General features: G+C 35.8%; 1 protein-coding gene across 1 annotated transcript in view; it reads left to right on the forward strand.

Moving 5' to 3' along the window:
- The window catches only part of VWA8 (von Willebrand factor A domain containing 8), a 384,129-nt gene that overhangs the window by 50,535 nt on the left and 316,000 nt on the right, over positions 1-17,594 (forward strand). Inside the window, exon 5 of the mRNA XM_017850208.1 lies at positions 15,943-16,110. Within this exon, the coding sequence (XP_017705697.1) occupies positions 15,943-16,110 (168 nt within the window). The remainder of the gene's footprint in view (positions 1-15,942; positions 16,111-17,594) is intronic.

Here is a 17,594-nt window from a genome sequence, read left to right on the forward strand (position 1 = left end):
CAATCTACCCATCTGACAAAGGGCTAATATCCAGAATCTACAAAGAACTTAAACAAATTTACAAGAAAAAATCAAACAACCCCATCAAAAAGTGGGTGAAGGATATGAACAGACACTTCTCAAAAGAAGACATTTATGCAGCCAACAGACACAAAAAAATGCTCATCATCACTGGCCATCAGAGAAATGTAAATTAAAACCACAATGAGATACCATCTCACAGGAATTAGAATGGTAATCATTAAAAAGTCAGGAAACAACAGGTGCTGGAGAGGATGTGGAGAAATAGGAATACTTTTACACTGTTGGTGGGACTGTAAACTAGTTCAACCATTGTGGAAGGCAGTGTGGTGATTCTTCAAGGATCTAGAACTAGAAATACTTTTTGACCCAGCCATCCCATTACTGGGCATATACCCAAAGGATTATAAATCATGCTGCTATAAAGACACATGCACACGTATGTTTATTGCAGCATTATTCACAATAGCAAAGACTTGGAACCAACCCATATGTCCATCGGTGATAGACTGGATTGAGAAAGGTGGCACATATACACCATGGAATAAATACTATGCCTTCATAAAAAAGGAAGAGTTCGTGTCCTTTGTAGGGACATGGATGAAGCTAGAAACCATCATTCTGAGCAAACTGTTGCAAGGATAGAAAACCAAACACCGCATGTTCTCACTCATAGGTGGGAATTGAACAATGAGAACACTTGGGCACAGGGTGGGGAACATCACACACTGGGGCCTGTCACGGGGTGGGGGTAGTGGGGAGGGATAGCATTAGGAAATATACCTAATGTAAATGAAGAGTTAATGTGTGCAGCACACCAACGTGGCACATGTATACATATGTAACCTGTACACTGTGCACATGTACCCTAGAACTTAAAAGTATAATAATAATAATAAAATACATATTAAAAGAAAAGGTGGAAAGAGTGAGGAAATGGGAATTTTAAATTCTAATTTAAAAACAGCTGTTTGTGCTCATGTACATTACCTATAAGTGGTAATAGGTTAACAACCATTACTAATAATTTTGTATCTAACGTTCCAGTTTTGTAATGGAAAATTCTCTCTTGTAGCCAAGAGGTTCTTGTATTCATCATTTTAAACATTTTAAGACCCCTCCTGTGTTTTCTTTGTGAAGAAGTCCCTTAAAAAAATGGAATGCTTTATGAATTTGCGTGTCATCCTTGAGCAGGGGTCATGCTAATCTTCTTTGTATCATTCCAATTTTAGTATATGTGCTGCTGAAGCAAGCACTAAGTGCCTTTTGAAATATGAATTTGGATTTATATTTCTATCGTGTTGACTTTGACTCTCCATTTAGTGGTATTTATTCCAAACCTAGTGATTCACATAATATCCATATTATAAAATATATTCAAAAGCTTATATTTATTTTAGAATGAACAATCTGCATTTTCCACGTGGTAAGAAAGGTAACAGGAAAGTCCTAATTTCTTTTCTAGTTGGTTATCTTTTAGAAAGGGTAAATATTAATTCACAGGATCATTTCCACTGAATTTCTTTGTAAGCAGTTTGGAATAGTGGATAGAATTATTTGATTAAGGGTGTTTAATTTTTTAAATTTCATATTGGGTTCATTTTCTAAAATATATGGTCTTATAATCCCTAAATTTTTAATACATGTAAAACTTATGTGAAAATTTAGGCTACTAAACAGTAAATCTGGAATACTGCAGTTAATACAAATAATAAAATTTAAAATTCAGGGTTTTTTTAAAGCATACAACTTTTGATTGCTTACATTTCTGCTCCCATGGTAGTTACACATAAGAGTGCTGTAAACCCCACACCACCCCCAACTGACAAGGTTTTAAAAAATTTGCCTGATTTTCCATACTCAGAGAAGATAAGAGTGAGGGATGGGATTTGAGTTGGAATAGTGAGGAGCTGGGTAAAGGGATTAGAAGTTGAAACAATGGCCTAAGTAGAGGTGAGGAGGTAGGAATATATTTAAATGATGGTGAAGGAACTGGCTTTGTTTCGTAGAGTATGGATTTAAAATATATTTTAAAATGAATTTTATAACTGGCAAATAGTAAGGAAGAGAACATGGATTTTAAATGTGTTTCTTATTTTAAGGAGAGCTTAACACTTCCGCTTTTTAGAAATTGAATAGGAAACTAAATTTGATTATCTAAAGATTTATTTGTTGGACCATTATAGTAAATTATTTAGATGAAACTTTTGGAAATTATACAGTCCTTTGGCCATTCTAAAAGAATATTTTAGATGATATATATTTTACAGTTTATAAAGTTTATAAAATATTTTAAGTGTCTTATCATGGCAGCATTTTGTACTCTTAGGTTTTGTTGGTGAATCCTACTCATTCTGATGAGCATCAGTTATTTACTGTGCTCTAATCCCACTGATAGCTTTGGGGCCTGTGATTGAGGTGCAGGAATGTTAGTCCTTTCTTTAAATTGCTTCAGATGACTTTTTGAGGTTTTATCTGATTTTCATATTTTTATTTTATCTTATTTTCTTGCAGTTAGTGTTCCTTACTGTGCTGTTCATAATCAGAGCCTATCAGTTCCTTGCTGCTTAAAGCCATGCAGTAATGTCCTATTACACCCAGCATAAGATCCAAACCCTGTAATATGACCTACGTCATTCTGTAGGATCAAATGTTTGTCTGCCACCTTTCCTTTTACTCCTTGCCTTACAGGCTGCAGCTGCAGTTGCCTTCTTTTGTACTTGGTGTTTCCTCCGCTTGGTGTGAGTTTCTCTTTGTACTTTATATTCTTCCCTTCTTGTAATTCAGGTTATAAATTTCTTAGCTAAAGTAGCCACTGGCCATGCCTACCCCTTTTCCAAATACACCATGGTGCACCAGGCTGTCATCGTACATGATATAATCTCCAGAGCACTTAGCACTCTCTGAACTTAACTGTTTCCCTGCTTCCATGTTTGTTGTCTCTCCTCCCCTGCTAGAATATAGCTATCTTGCTCATCTCAGACACCTAAAAACTGTCTGGAACATAAGTGACATATGTATTGATGGTAGATTTCATCTTTGGGTAATCAACTTTATTACAATTTTAACTAAATTAAGAATAAATAGGCTCTGGCCTTAAGTTATTCATAAAAACACCAGGTGGCTTTTCTATGGATATTTGCCTTTTTGACATCTATTTTGAGTCGTCACAATGGATAATTTCCATTTGAATTCTAGATAGATGAACTTGCCAGTTGACTACCAGCTAGACATATATTTGTTATACGGAAAGACCTTTACATTTATTTTGTTTAAAAATTCCTTTTTACTTATTTAATATTCTTAACCATTGAATTTGATGTTTGGGCTGAAAGGACGGACAGTATTTTTATTCACTGTTAGGTGATCCCTGTAACCTAGGTGACCCAATATAGGTGAAAAAATACCTGTGGCTCTCTGGTGGGTATTGGGAGAAAGTTTGGGATTTTCAGTATCGTTCACATTGTATGCACCTATGACTGATATCCAAGTTATTACGAATTGACGTATCAGCTGGAAACTCCCAAATCCTGAGTTGTTGGTCATGGCCATTGAGCTCTTCACTAATTCTCACACAGGATAAGGATGATTGATGATAAAGCAAGAGGTTAAACTGAACTGCTACCTTTGAAGGCTAGAATTAGGTTAATAATAATATGTAATAGGGAATTTGTATTGTTTTCAAAGTAAAATTTATTTTTTCTGATTATGCAAGTCATAAATGCTCATTTGATAGCTATAAATGCATATATGTGTTTGTATTTATTAACAAATATGTCTTGAATGATTGATATGTACAAGGCACTGTCCAGATGCAGTGAACAAAAAAATAACCCAAAAATCTCTGTTGTTATAGAGCTTATGTTTTAGGGGAAACCAAACAGTAAAGAAGGATAGCATAATAGAGTAAATGCTAAAAAGCATAGGAAAGAATTGAAAAATTACTTGCTGTATTCCTCTTCAAGACCGGCAGTATGAATATTTTCTGTATTTCTTTCTGTCTATGTGCATATCTGTTTATAATGTATAATGTATAATTTTTACAAAAATGGTATACCATGTATGTAAAGTTTATGGTGTTTTTTTAAAACCTGGCATTTTATCAGATGCGTCTCCTTGTGACATTAGATATTCCTCAGAGATATGATCTTTAGTATCCGTACAATATTTCATCAGATAGGTGTGCTGTTATTTATTTAACATTCCTATTTTTTCTACCTTTTTATATTATTGGCCATTCAGGTTCTTTCTCACTTTTCACTAGTACAAATAACCACATCATTATTTAGAAATACATCCTAATTTGCACTTGGACAATCGGGGAAGATCTCTCTGTTTACTGTGGCCTCTGTGTTAGAACTCAAGTCTTTGCTCCTTGTTATGTTGCTGTCGTACTCGGAACAACTGTTTTCTACTTTTTTTTTTTTTTTGAGATGGAGTCTTGTTCTGCCACCCAGGCTGGAGTGCAGTGGCATGATCTCGGCTCACTGCAACCTCTGCCTCCTGGGTACAAGCAATTCTCGTATCTCAGCCTGCCGAGTAGCTGGGACTACAGGTGCACACCACCACGTTTGGGTAATTTTTGTATTTTTTCATGGAGATATGGTTTTGCCATGTTGGCCAGGGTGGTTTCGAATTGACCTCAGGTGATCCGCCTACCTCGGCCTCCCGATGTGCTGGGATTACAGGCGTCAGCCACTGCAGCCAGCCTGCTTATATAATGTTAACTGTTTGACAGATACATGTAATTTGCTTTGAAAAAAAAAAGAGAGAGATGAAAAAGAAACTTTTATTGGGAGACCTATGTTGTGCTAGGTGCTTCGTATTATTGCATTTAATTCTCAGAACATCCTTAGGAGGAAGGTGACTCTTCCATCTTACAGATGAAGTAACAGGGGCTTAGAAGGTGATGGTTGTACAACTGATAAATAGCAGAGGTAAAATTTGAACCAGACTCTGTCCAATTACAAAGCTCAGGTTCTTTTACCATATCATGCTCTTCCCTACAAAAATGATGACGAGTTGAGTGCAGTGGCTCATGCCTGTAATTCTAACACTTGAGGAGGTCAGGTGGGTGGATCACTTGAGGCCAGGAGTCCAAAGTTACAGTGAGCTATGATTAAGTCGTTGCAATCCAGCCTGGGTAACAAAGTGAGACTCTGCTTATAAAAAAAAAAAAAAAGTGATGATGATCATGATGACAGTGATAATAATGATCGTATTCATAACAGTAACAGCAACTAATTGTTTTTTAAGGTTTATTGTGTGCCCGAAGTTATCTGATTTAATCTGCAACACAGTCTGCGAGATAAGCACCAAAATGAGCCTAGTTTTAGACAGAAATGGAGGCTCAGTGAGTAATCTAAGTCACCCATAATAAGTAAATGGTAGAGCAACCAAAAATCAATCTGATTCTATTCTGATATGTTAAAATGAAGAACTTGAAATGTAATTTAAAAAATTTTTCTTTAGCTTCCTTAGTACTTTTACACTATAGCTATTTTGAGTAAATTTGAAGCTTTATGGACTCTATTTTTATTTAATGTCTACATTAATAATAGTTTATGTTTTATTAGGTTCAGTTACTTTAAATTTTTTTTCCAGCACTGCTTTGACTCTTAAACTGGTACACTGTCTAATACCCCTTGAGGATATTCTTATTTAGTAAATGAGGACACAGATATCCAGATTAATTGTTTGCCTAAGGTCTTATATCAAATCAGAAGCGAATCTAGAACAGGGACTTTGATACTTTTTGATTTTAGGTCACACACCTACTTTTATCTTGAAATCTTTCATGTCCATGTGTTGAGTGGTTAAAGCTGTGATGTGAGATGGCTGGGCCAGAAGGATCTTGCTGCATTTTTTTCTGAATTCTATTTGAGAAAATTAGGTCTCTGGAAGTTCTGTAGCTTAAGGACAAGAAGAGCTCCTTATAGTTGGTCTAATTTCTACTTTGAGGAATGATTACAACTAGTCATTCCACATTAAAAAAAATACGTGTATTGCTTCTTTTTAAAAAAGATTTCAAAAAAATGATACTACAATTATTTTATGTTACAACCTGTATAGAAAAATCTTCCAACTATCTAGCCTAAATCTCTCATGCTGATAGTTAAACTTGTTCTATTCTGTTTTCATAACAAGTGTAGGCATAGATAACTATCATCCTTCCTACAAAAATTCTTCCTAACCTTACATAACAGCATCTTTTAACTGAGTGGTTGCATGTTTATTCCATAAATGCTAATAGCCTACTGTGAGCCAGTTTTGTACCAGTATGCCATAAAATACAGGGTTCTCATCCTTTGTAGAGCTAAGAATCCACTGGGGAGATGAAACATAGGTATGAGAGAGCAAGAGTACTTTGAGGTTGTACCCCTACACTTACATGCTATGCAAATGAGGCAAAGTGGGTATTGATGTAAGGAGGTTAAGATGCTTGAGCCTCTATTGGGCAGAAAACTTGTAACATTTACTTTTTTCTCTCCAGTTGAGTCTGAGATATATGGAATGGCGCAGTATATTGTTGCTATATTACTTAATGGACTTGCCATTTGTTCTATTCAGTTGCTTATTTTTAAACTTTATTCTTTACAAATGTAGTCATATTTATAAAGTTTGATAGTACATTTTGATAGTACTGATTAAGTATTTTAATGATTTTATAGGCTGTTGTAAGGAAGAATCAGGAAGCAAAGTGATACTGAAATAGTAACTAACTAGTATTAGTTCTGAAGATTGAGCGTTTCAAATTTTGTTACCAAAGAGCATCTTCTCAAGATGTTCTCCTTTTGGCTAGTATTCTTATTTCTATTTTTAAAGTTTAATTTTCATATGTTCTGGGTCTACAACTATGTAACCAAAGGGCATATAGGGAGAAGATTTTAAAATCTTGGGCAATTCATTTTTGTCTATTAATTTGTTTTCTAAAAATTATACTATCCTTACCCATTTGCAATCCTCTTATAATATTCTTGCCTTTGGATTCAGTTGCACTGTAAAACATCCATTCTTGTTGCCATTTAGATAGTGTGTAAAATTAATAAATAATTTATATTGAATTAATAAGAAAAAAGGTTGGGAAGATTTTCATTTTTTCATTTATTAATTTTCTTTTAGTTGACAATAGTCCATTTTCACGGGATATAGAGTGATACTTTAATACATGTATTCAGTCCATATATTGTGGGATCATATGATAGCTCCACTTTTAAACTTTTGAAGAACCTCCATATTGTTTTTTATAATGGCTGTACTAATTTACATTCCATCAACAGTGTGTAAAACTTCTCTTTTCTCTACATCCTCATCGACATCTGTTACTTTTTGTCTTTTTCACAATAGCCATTCTAACTGGGGTGAGAGAGGTCTCATTGTGGTTTTCATTGCATTTCTCTGGTGATTAGTTGAGCATTTACTTACTGGCCATTTGTATGTCTTCTTTTGAGAAATATCTGTTCAGATCCTTTGCCCATTTTAAATCTTATCTTTTTTTTTTTGCCATTGAGTTGTTTGAGCTCCTTGCATATTCTCAGTATTTGTCTTTTTATCCATTTGTTGTTGAATGATGCATTTGAAAATATTTTCTCCCATTCTACAGGTTTTCTCTTCACTCTGTTGATTTGTTTCCTTTTCTGTGCAGAAGGCTTTTCGTTTGATATAGCCGCATTTATCTATTTTTGCCTTTCTTATTTGTGCTTTATCAAATGCTTTTTCTGCATCTATTGAGATGGCCATGTGGTTTTTGTCCTTTATTCTGTTGATGTAATGTATCAGATTTATTGATTTGTGATTTTGAATCATCCTTGCCTCTCTGGGATAAATCCCACCTGATCGTGGTGTGTTATATTTTTGATATACTGTTGGATTTGGTTTGCTAGTATTTTGTTCAGGATTTTTGCACCTTCGTGGGCTGTCGTTTTCTTTATTTGTGTGCTCTTGTCCAGTTTTGGTATCAAATGCTGGCCTCATAGAATGAGTTTGGAAGAATTTCTTCCCAATGCTGGAGCTAGTGGAGTTACTGGTGGTGGCAGCAGGTCTGAGGTGGGTGGCTGTCAGACTCTGGGAAGCACATGCATTGGCTCCGTTTGTCCTGGGGCAGCCTCCTTGCTGTGCTAGATTGCCTGTTTCCCAGGGTGCAAGGCTCTGTGTGGGCTCAGGTGCTGAGGTCATGGCTACACTGGTGGGTACATCTGGTGTTATGATGCTACAAACCTCTTGAGTGGATGTGGTTGGATGTTGGCAAAGCCCCAGGGATGTGGAGATGCAGGGGCTGTTGGGCTCTAGAGGAGGAGATATTCTGGTGGTGACTTTGCTCTCAAAATCACATTTTTCATTTTGATTTAAAAAATATTCTTAATAAAGTTGAGGTAAGTCAAACAATCATGAAATTATTGCTCAAAGAGACTCTACAAATGGCTTGATTCAGTCTCCGTTTTCCTGCCAGTAAAATATCATTATCTTGAGGACAACTGAAGACTAAAAATATTGAGTAATTGTGCCTGGCTCAATTAGCTCTTTAGGTAGAAAAGCAGGGAGTTAATGAAGGCTCTCAGTGGTGGTGGTAGCAATGGAAATGGAAAGTTGGTGACGGATGCGTAACATATTTAGAGGTCACACATACTGTGTGAGGAATCAGAAAAAATAAACTCTTTGGGAGGCTGAGGTGGGCCGATCACATGAGGTCAGGAGTTCAAAACCAGCCTGGCCAACATGGTGCAACCCTATCTCTACTAAAAATACAAAAACTAGCCAGGTATGATGGCTCATGCCTATAATCCCAGCTACTTGGGAGGCTGAGGCAGGAGAATTGCTTGAACCTCGGAGATGGAGGATACAGTGAGCCGAGATCGTGCCACTGCGCTCCCATCTGGGGGACACAGCCAGACTCTGTCTCAAAAAAAAAAAAAAAACAAACACACACACACACACACACACACACACACACACACACACCCCGTAATAAACCCTAGGTTGAAGGGAGAATGAATGAAACTTCAATTGAAATAGACATCAGAAAGAGGATTTGGTTTAGAGAAGAAGTTGCTGAGCTTGATTTCATTAAGCATGTTGAGTTTGAACATCTATATGAAGAGATTAAAGAGGCATTAGAGATGCCTATGGAGCCCAGAGACATGTTAGTCCATACAGTATGTTCCTCAACAATAATGAAATAAAGAAAATAAAAAAGCTTTGCTGTTGTTGTAATTAATATAGCATATAACAGCCCCTGCCATATAATGGGTACTCAATGAAATAATGCGGATTTGTGAGAATAGGTTAGATCTTTGCCAATGAAATAACAAGTGAGAAGAGAGGATGGGAAAAGGTTAAGGACAGTTGAGAAGTGCTTACATTTTAGAGAACAGGAGGCAGAGGAAGGGCTAAGGAAGGATGGGGGAGAATCAGCATGATAATGTTAATTGAAGACAAAGTACATGAGAAGATCAAGGGAAGAGACTCGAAGAAAAGAAGAACATGAAGATCAAGAAAAAGCCATAATTTGGGGCAGTTCAGTTATTGGTGCTTTCAAGTGAGTAGTTTCGGTAAAATAAGAACAGTGGAAGTTTATTAGAGGCAGTGAGTATGTGCATTTTTTTTAAAAGAGGCTTGAAGATAAGGAAAGGATAAAGAGAGAATATTAAGAGGTATCAGCACTGTAGCTTTTCTGAAAGTATGGAGATGTTTGTGGAAGAGAAGTGATTTGGAAATACAAGTAGGAAGTGATATATTTGATGGAAGAAAGTTTTGGAGGATGTGGGAGGGGATGCTGCTAAGCTCAAAGTAGAAAGGGCTAGTCCTGGAGGTGTGGGAAGAGTGATACTTTCTCAAAGATAGAAGTCATAGTACAGTAGAAAGATGCAGACACAGAGGGACTGACTATGAAATGAAGTGGAGGAGAGTCATAGAATCTCAATTCATGTGACTTTAGTCATAGTAAAGTACTGGGCAGGGTCATTTGAAAGAGGTGAAGAAAGACATTGGAGGCTTGGCTTGGCAATAACTTATAAGAAATAATGGAAATAATGTTTGAATAGTGATGAGGGTTGAGCTGAAGTTGAACAATGTGAATTTGTGGTAGCCTCTCCTTATGTCTCATCACAGATTAATCTAGATTGTAGTAGAGCTAATGGGAGGAGAAAATGACCCATCTCTAGGGTATTTTCATTGTCTTCCTCAACTCATCCCATAGGCTTATAAATTAAGTACTTTTTACAACAGTGCTCTTAATAGCAGACTCATATTTTATTTGGGTTTCAGAAATCAGGCAAGAAATGGGATGGTCCTCTTATTCTCTTTCCTTATTCCCTTAGTCCTGGAAAGGGAGTTACAGCTTTTTGAGTAAGAAACATATTGTGGACGTTTTCACAGTTAAAGATGGAGCTATATCATTCTTTTTAATATCTGTGTAGAAGTCCATCATATTAAATTACCACAGTTTTTTTTGCTATTCCTCCACAGATTGGCATTTGAGGTTTTTTGGTTCATTTGTAATTATAAAACAGTGTTTTGATGACTGGATAATACACATCATTGTACACTAATCTTATCATTTCCTTTAGATAAATTTATTGAAGTAGAATTTCTGGATTAATAACATAGCCATTTCCATTTTTATATATGTTTCTAAATTACTGTCCATAAGCTTATCATTTTGTACTCTGACCAACCATGAATGAGAGTTCTGGTTTCATCTTAACCTTACTGACACTGGATTTTATTATTCTTTTTTAATCCTTGCCAATTTGAAAGTCTAAAAATATCACGTTTTACCTTTAGCTCTCTAATAACCAGTGAAGTTGAAGATATATTTTTGTGGTGCTAATTTGTGTTTTATAAGAGTAGTGTTAATTTTAAAATAATCTATAAAATTCAATTTATACTAAAGATATTTATGTGGTCTTTATTGTATACATTACAAACATATCTTCCAAGTTTTCAGTCTTTTAGTTTGAGATATTTTTTGCTGTATGGACAAATTTGAATGTAGTCATATCTATTAATTTTTTTCTTAATGGTATCTGCCTTTGAGTTACTGGAAAGATTTTCCTCAATTCAAGATTATTTTCAAAAAGTAACTTATATGATTATTCAGTAATTACATGATTTTACTTTTATCATTAAATGTTTAAATTCATTTGGATTTCTTTTCCAAATTCCTAATTTCTACTAATTTGAAGTGTACTTTTCTTATATTTTAAAATGTTTAATCATTTTTATTAGCTAGTTTCCTTATATGGAAAAGGTAATACATGTAGTAATAGCAAAAAAAATTTTTTTTTCCGACAGTGCAAGAGGGTTATTTCAAATCTCTCTGACCTCTTTTAGTTACAAGAGTTTCTTGTTCGTACAGTACATTTCTAGAGAGACTAGCATACCTTCTTAAATTTTGTTTTATTGATTTGCCTATCTAGTCATGGTTCTTTCTATTCCTAAATTAAACTCGCTCCTAATTGCTTTTCTTTTACAGAATTTTCCTGGCAGTTTGTCTAATGGATTATTAAGGGAAAGTTAGAGACATTTAGAAGCCACTGTCAGAAACTGAATCTTTGCGTAATTGGTTTTTCTTACATTAAGATTTTTTAGGAGAAAGAAAGAGCTTTGGTAAATGTTTTGTAAGAAAACTAAAAAAAAATAATAATAAATTTGCAGGTAAAGCAAATGAAAAGAGAGGCTTAAACTGAGGTTTGTTATATCTTGAAAACAATTTAGCAAACAGGAAGTTTCACAGTTCTTAATTAAGTCGCATGAGGATAACAGCACAATTAGTGGGTTAGGTTGATTTAAAAGACTAATGAAGCTTTTCTGTTAACTACCTCTCTTTTCAGATATTTTTAGGCAAGTGGTTGGTTTCATTTCTGCTTGGTTCTAGAGATTTCACTGAGTTGATGATGATTTGAAAAACAATGTTGATTTGGGGAAATGTGATTGTAGTTATCTCTAGAAGACTTTGAGGTCGATTGCACTGCTGTATGACCATGTATGCTCTATGTTGAACTGAGTATTTTGTGTGTGTAGAAATGTTTTGTGTGTGTTTGGTTTTGTTTCTCTACATAGATAACACAGCAAATTCCTATGCCTAGTAAAACCAGACTCTCTGAGATTACTAATAACCTCTAGTTGTGATTATTTACTGACTTTTTTTAGTTCTTCATCTACTCGTCTTCTCTCAATTTAAGGACAGGCTAAAATTTTAGCCGTGCAATTTTCAGATTATATAACCTCTCTTCCAATAAATTGGGTAAAATATTGTGTACCTCAGAGGACTGTCATAGGGTTAAATTAAATAGTATACTTGGAAGCGCCTGATACATATCAGTTATAAACTTGTAGGCCCCACCATGTTCCCACTCACTAAATAGACCAGACTATCTTCAACATCTAGTAGCAACTCTTTTAGTTTTACTTCAATAATTATACTTTCTCTTTTCTGTACTCCTCTACTAGCTCCTCTTCATCATCATTTAAACATGCTTGAGTTTTTTAATCATTTAAAAAAAAAAAAAAAAAAAAGACTGCTATCTCCCACACTGTTCCCAACCAAGTCCCTGCAACAGGCATCTCCTTTTTCCTCCTCGTGGCCAATTATTTTGCAAAATGTTGCTCAGTTTAGGTTTGTCTGATGTTTCCTTATGATTTGATTGAAATGATGCATTTTTAGCAAGATTAATATAAAAGTGATGTTGTGCCCATCTCAGGGTATCATATTAGAAGTCTGGTATGTGAGATTGATATAGCTCATTACTGGTCACATCGACTTTGATCACTTGGTTAATTAAGGTGGTATCTGCTAGGTTTCTGCAGTGTTGTATTATTTTTCACTTTGTCATTTTAAAATATTTTGTAAGGAGATACTTTGAGTATATACAAATGTCCTGTTTCTCATCATACACTTACCCACTAATTTACCGTCCGTTTTGGATTCTTGACTATGACAGTTATTACTATGGTGTTTGTGAAATTGATGATTTTCTATTTCTATCATTCTTTAGTAGTAGAGATTCTTAAATTGAGGTCTCTGCTTTATACATACATCTGTATGCATCTGATTGTGGAGAAAAGTTGCAGCATTGACCAGATTTTCAAGAGATCATCAAATGGTGTTATCTTTTTTCCATCTATCCCTACTTTTTCAACTTTGTGGTCACAGTATTGCCATTGGAGTAGATGGAAAGAAAACCTTGGGTATTTGGCTTCTGTTTTTGATCTGTCTACATAGCTTATTTTGAATTCCTTTGAAGAGATTCAGTTGACAGCAGACCACAGTATACCTGAGGTGAATGCAAGTGGAACTGCAGTGTTTGTTGTTGCCCTGTGTTGTCAAGACTTTGCTTTTTGTGGCCCATAGGTGGTGAACCATTACATTTTGATCTGTATATTTCTAGTTTTACCTCAAAGAATGTGTGTTTTCATCCCTATGGAGTTTTTAAAAAGTCAAATACAGTATTTAGTCTGTCTGATAAGTAAGATTGCTAAAAGTTTTAGATTTTTTAAAATAATATTACCTTAGGTTATGATAACAATTTCTTTTTTGTTCTGAGCTATGCTTTCTTGAAGTAAATATATTTTTGTGAACAAAAGCTTAATGGAAACCTTAACTGAAACATGAATTTTTATAAGAAGTAGTTTGTATTCTTGCTTTGTCGCCCAGGCTGGAGTGAAGGGGGTTGATCTTGGCTCATTGCAACCTCTGTCTCCCGGGTTCCAGTGATTCTCCTGCCTCAGCCTCCCACATAGCTGGGATTACAGGCGCCTGCCACCACAGCCGGCTAATTTTTGTAATTTTAGTAGAGACGGAGTTTCACCATGTTGACCAGGCTGGTCTTGAACTCCTGACCTTGTGATCCACCCTCCTTGGCCTTCCAAAATGCTGAGATTACAGGCGTGAGCCACCGAGCCCAGCCAATATTTTGACTTTTAATATCCCAGAAACTATATCTATGGCTTTGTCCTTTATACAGCTAGCAAAAATGAGATTCTTTTTTTTTTTTTGTTCTTTAGGAACTACTAAGTCACTTCTACCTATGCTTTTTTTTTTAAAAATCTTCTAGAACAAGATGGCTGCTCTGGTAGAAGAGAATTAAAATATTGCAGTAGTGATATATTTGAAGGATTATTCATGAATTGATCTTATTCTTGAAATGGATGGTTCTCTTGAATCTAATATAGCTTCCATGAAGTTTATCATTTTACAACATTTTTATGTAGATACTTGAAATCAACTAAGCTCTACTATACAGTGCAAAATTCAACAGTTTATTAAAATAGGATAGTATGCAAGCTTGATTAAGCATTGCCTCTTTTCTACACTTGGAAAATCAGTACATTGCTACTCCAGAAATTTATTTGGATATTAGGTCTTAAAAAAATAGAGATATGTTTTCCCCTCATCAAACATTTAGATCTTTTTTTGGATAATTACTATAGGGAAAATTAAATTTTAAGTGAGGAGTCAGTATAAGTAAAGACACAGAGATTGTCTGGTAAAGCAGTGTGGTATGTATATGTGTAGAAGGAGATAGCCAGTTTATTGTCACAGAAATACCACATGTGAGGCAACTAATGTCAGGAGATGGTGTTGGAGAGATAGGTAGATGCCGCATTGTGATAGGCTAATATGCCAAATTAAGGAGCTTGGACTATTTGGAGGCAATCTGAGGGGTAAGGAGAGCCTGAACTAGGGAAGGGGTAGAAAGGGATAAGTTCAAGAAACATCGAAGGCTCTGGCATGGGTCAATGGTGCTCACACCCCAGATAGAAAATAAAGAAGAGAAGCAGGTTTGGAGAAAGGATATTTTCAGTGTTGTACAAGGGACCTGAGGTACTTATGGGGTCTGAGGGACCCCATATGAGGTACTAATGAGACTACATGATTCTGAAACTTAGGGGAGTATCAGAACCCCAAGATTCTGGGGGGTCATTAGCATAAAGGTGGTAGTTGGAACTATGTGATTAAGATTTTCAGGGAGGTCCTAATACGGTAAGAAGAGCTGTGTGTTAAGGGTGTAATTCTGGGCATCACCCACATTTAATGGACAGGCAGAGAAGACAAAACAGTTTTCCTAGGACAATGCAGTGCCATGGAGACTAATGAAGGCGATTTTTAAGGGGGGGAATAACAATATACATTTAGCACCATTAATCCTCTGTCTGTGGTTGAATGTGCAGAAGAAACATGACTGAGGTTTTCCTTTTTTAGCAGAACATGAAGGATTTTGACGAAAAGTAGTTTTCTATGTTACTAAGGACCTATAGTTTAAGGCAAATATTTTTTTCATATCTATAGTAATTTTTTTATTACAGTTTACTTTATTTCCTACTTTTCTCCATTACTAATTTTCTTAAAATTTATTGGAAGACCTAAGTCAGTTTGCTATTGGCCAATGTAAAATCTGACTCTTTTTCTGTTTCTAAGTGTGTAATGTTGTCAGCATCGAGCATCACGCTAAACCTCTATTTTGATGATGACTTATGTTTACAAATGTTACAGTCTCCAAGCCTTCTCACCTAGCTTTTGGATCCTCACAAGAAGCTTGTGGGATAGGTAGGACAGATATCTTCATTTTTCTTTTCCAGTTGTGGAATCTGTGCCCTTGTTTAATTATGTTCTTTGTTCATAGATAGCTGTTAGTTTTTTATTTCATTGGGTATATAATCTAAAATGTTAAGGCTGAAAGGAACTTCAGAGATCCTCTTTTCAATATCTTTATTTTAAAATGAATTAACAGGCCCAAAGAGGTAAAATCACTTTCCTAAGATCATATAGGCAGAAAAAGCAAAACAAGATCTGGAACTCAGCTTTATTGATTTCTGGTCCCTATAACAAGAACTGCAATTTAAATTTGCTTTACAAGTAATGTTAGGCCAAGCTCAGCAACTTCAGTATTCTCATTTTGCTTTTATGTTTCTTGGAAATAGTGTGCAGTTCGTGCAGCCACAGAAGGCAGAACTCTCATTTTGGAAGGTTTGGAAAAGGCAGAGAGGAATGTTTTGCCTGTTTTGAACAACTTGCTGGAAAACAGAGAGATGCAGCTTGAAGATGGACGCTTCCTGATGTCTGCTGAGCGTTACGACAAACTTCTCCAAGTAAGAGAAGAAAATCCCACTGCTTTGTCTTTGCTGTCAAGCTGTGGGCAGTGCCATTTTATTGTATAGGACATGGCCCTATTGGAATCAGGACAGATGTTCAGATGACCCTTATCTTGGGTAAATTGCTGAAGTCATGAGTTTACAGTTTTACAATGCTCTTCTGTTTGTAGACTTTGTCAAAAGACCCCCCAGATTTTTACTGTTTTTTTTTTCTGGTTAGTCTAATAACTATTCTCTTTTCCTTTTTTTTTTTTTCCTATTTTTTCTTCTTCTCTTTCTTCCTCTTTTCCCATCTCCCTTTTTCCCCCTTCTTTCTTTCTCTTAACAACTATTTAATAAAAGGCTAATGACTTCTAGATAGTGCTAGTCACCAGATACAAAGCTGAAGAAAGTCCAGTTCTTAGCTTCAGGAAGCTCAAGGTCCAGTAGGTATTGACAGAAATGAATAAAATATTTAAAGGATATCCTGTTCTGATGACCCAAGCCACCAGCATCACATGCTGGGGTTGCTGTAGAACCTCCTAACTGTACTCCCTGCTTCCATCCTTCCTTCCTGACACTATTCTCAACACAGCAGTCAGTGATTGCCTTAACAATGCATCCATTTGGGGACATTCCTATACTCTAACCCTGATGGCTTCTTGTTCCACTCAGAGTAAAATTCAAAGTTTTTACAATGCAGTACAGTACCCTTTGTTGTCTGCTTCCCTCTACTAGAATCTAAGTTTCACAAGGGCAGGGATTTTTGTAACTGGTATTATCTCAAGTTCCTAGATCAATGCCTGGCACATGGTAGTTGCTCAATAACTATTTGTTGAATGAATGAATAAATACCATGGAATGATTAAATGCTGTGATAAACATGCATATAAAGAGTACAACAACTGGGGAATGTGGGGACTCTTCAAAGGCTTGGGAGATGGGTTCATGTAATGTCACAAATGACAAGAAGACATTTAGCCCTTGTTCATCCAACTCAAGCTGTACCATGCTGGATCTCTGTGTGGTTAACCCAGCCTTCTATGACTGACTGCTCTGCCTGTACATTCTAGGACCTAGAGTCTCTCTCATACCTGTTCTGTACATATGTGCTACCTTACTACCCCAGGTTGATTGCAAATTGATCAGGAGCAGGATCTGTGTCTCATACTTCTTGATCTTGCTCCCAGGGTGCTAATATGAGCCCAGAACACACTAGGCCCTAAATAATGAATGTCAATGCCAGAGGGTTTGATTGCACTGATGCTGCATGGCTGGCAGGGCCAGAAGCAGTCTGTTTCTTTACTATTTGTGGGAGTTTCTAGATGATGCTTTCTTGTGAAGTACAGTCATTTTCCTCTGGATCTATTCATGGAGCAACTCATTCTGATATAATCAGAAGGAGATAATCAAGGATTTAATCAAGTAGAAAAAGTTAAATTCATTTATTCATACTGTTAATTTACCAAAATGAAAGCTTTTTAATTTCTTTTTTAAAAGGC

Source organism: Rhinopithecus bieti, unplaced genomic scaffold, assembly GCF_001698545.2.
Source record: "Rhinopithecus bieti isolate Rb0 unplaced genomic scaffold, ASM169854v2 scaffold_32955, whole genome shotgun sequence".
In the NCBI taxonomy this organism is placed as follows: Eukaryota; Metazoa; Chordata; class Mammalia; order Primates; family Cercopithecidae; genus Rhinopithecus; species Rhinopithecus bieti.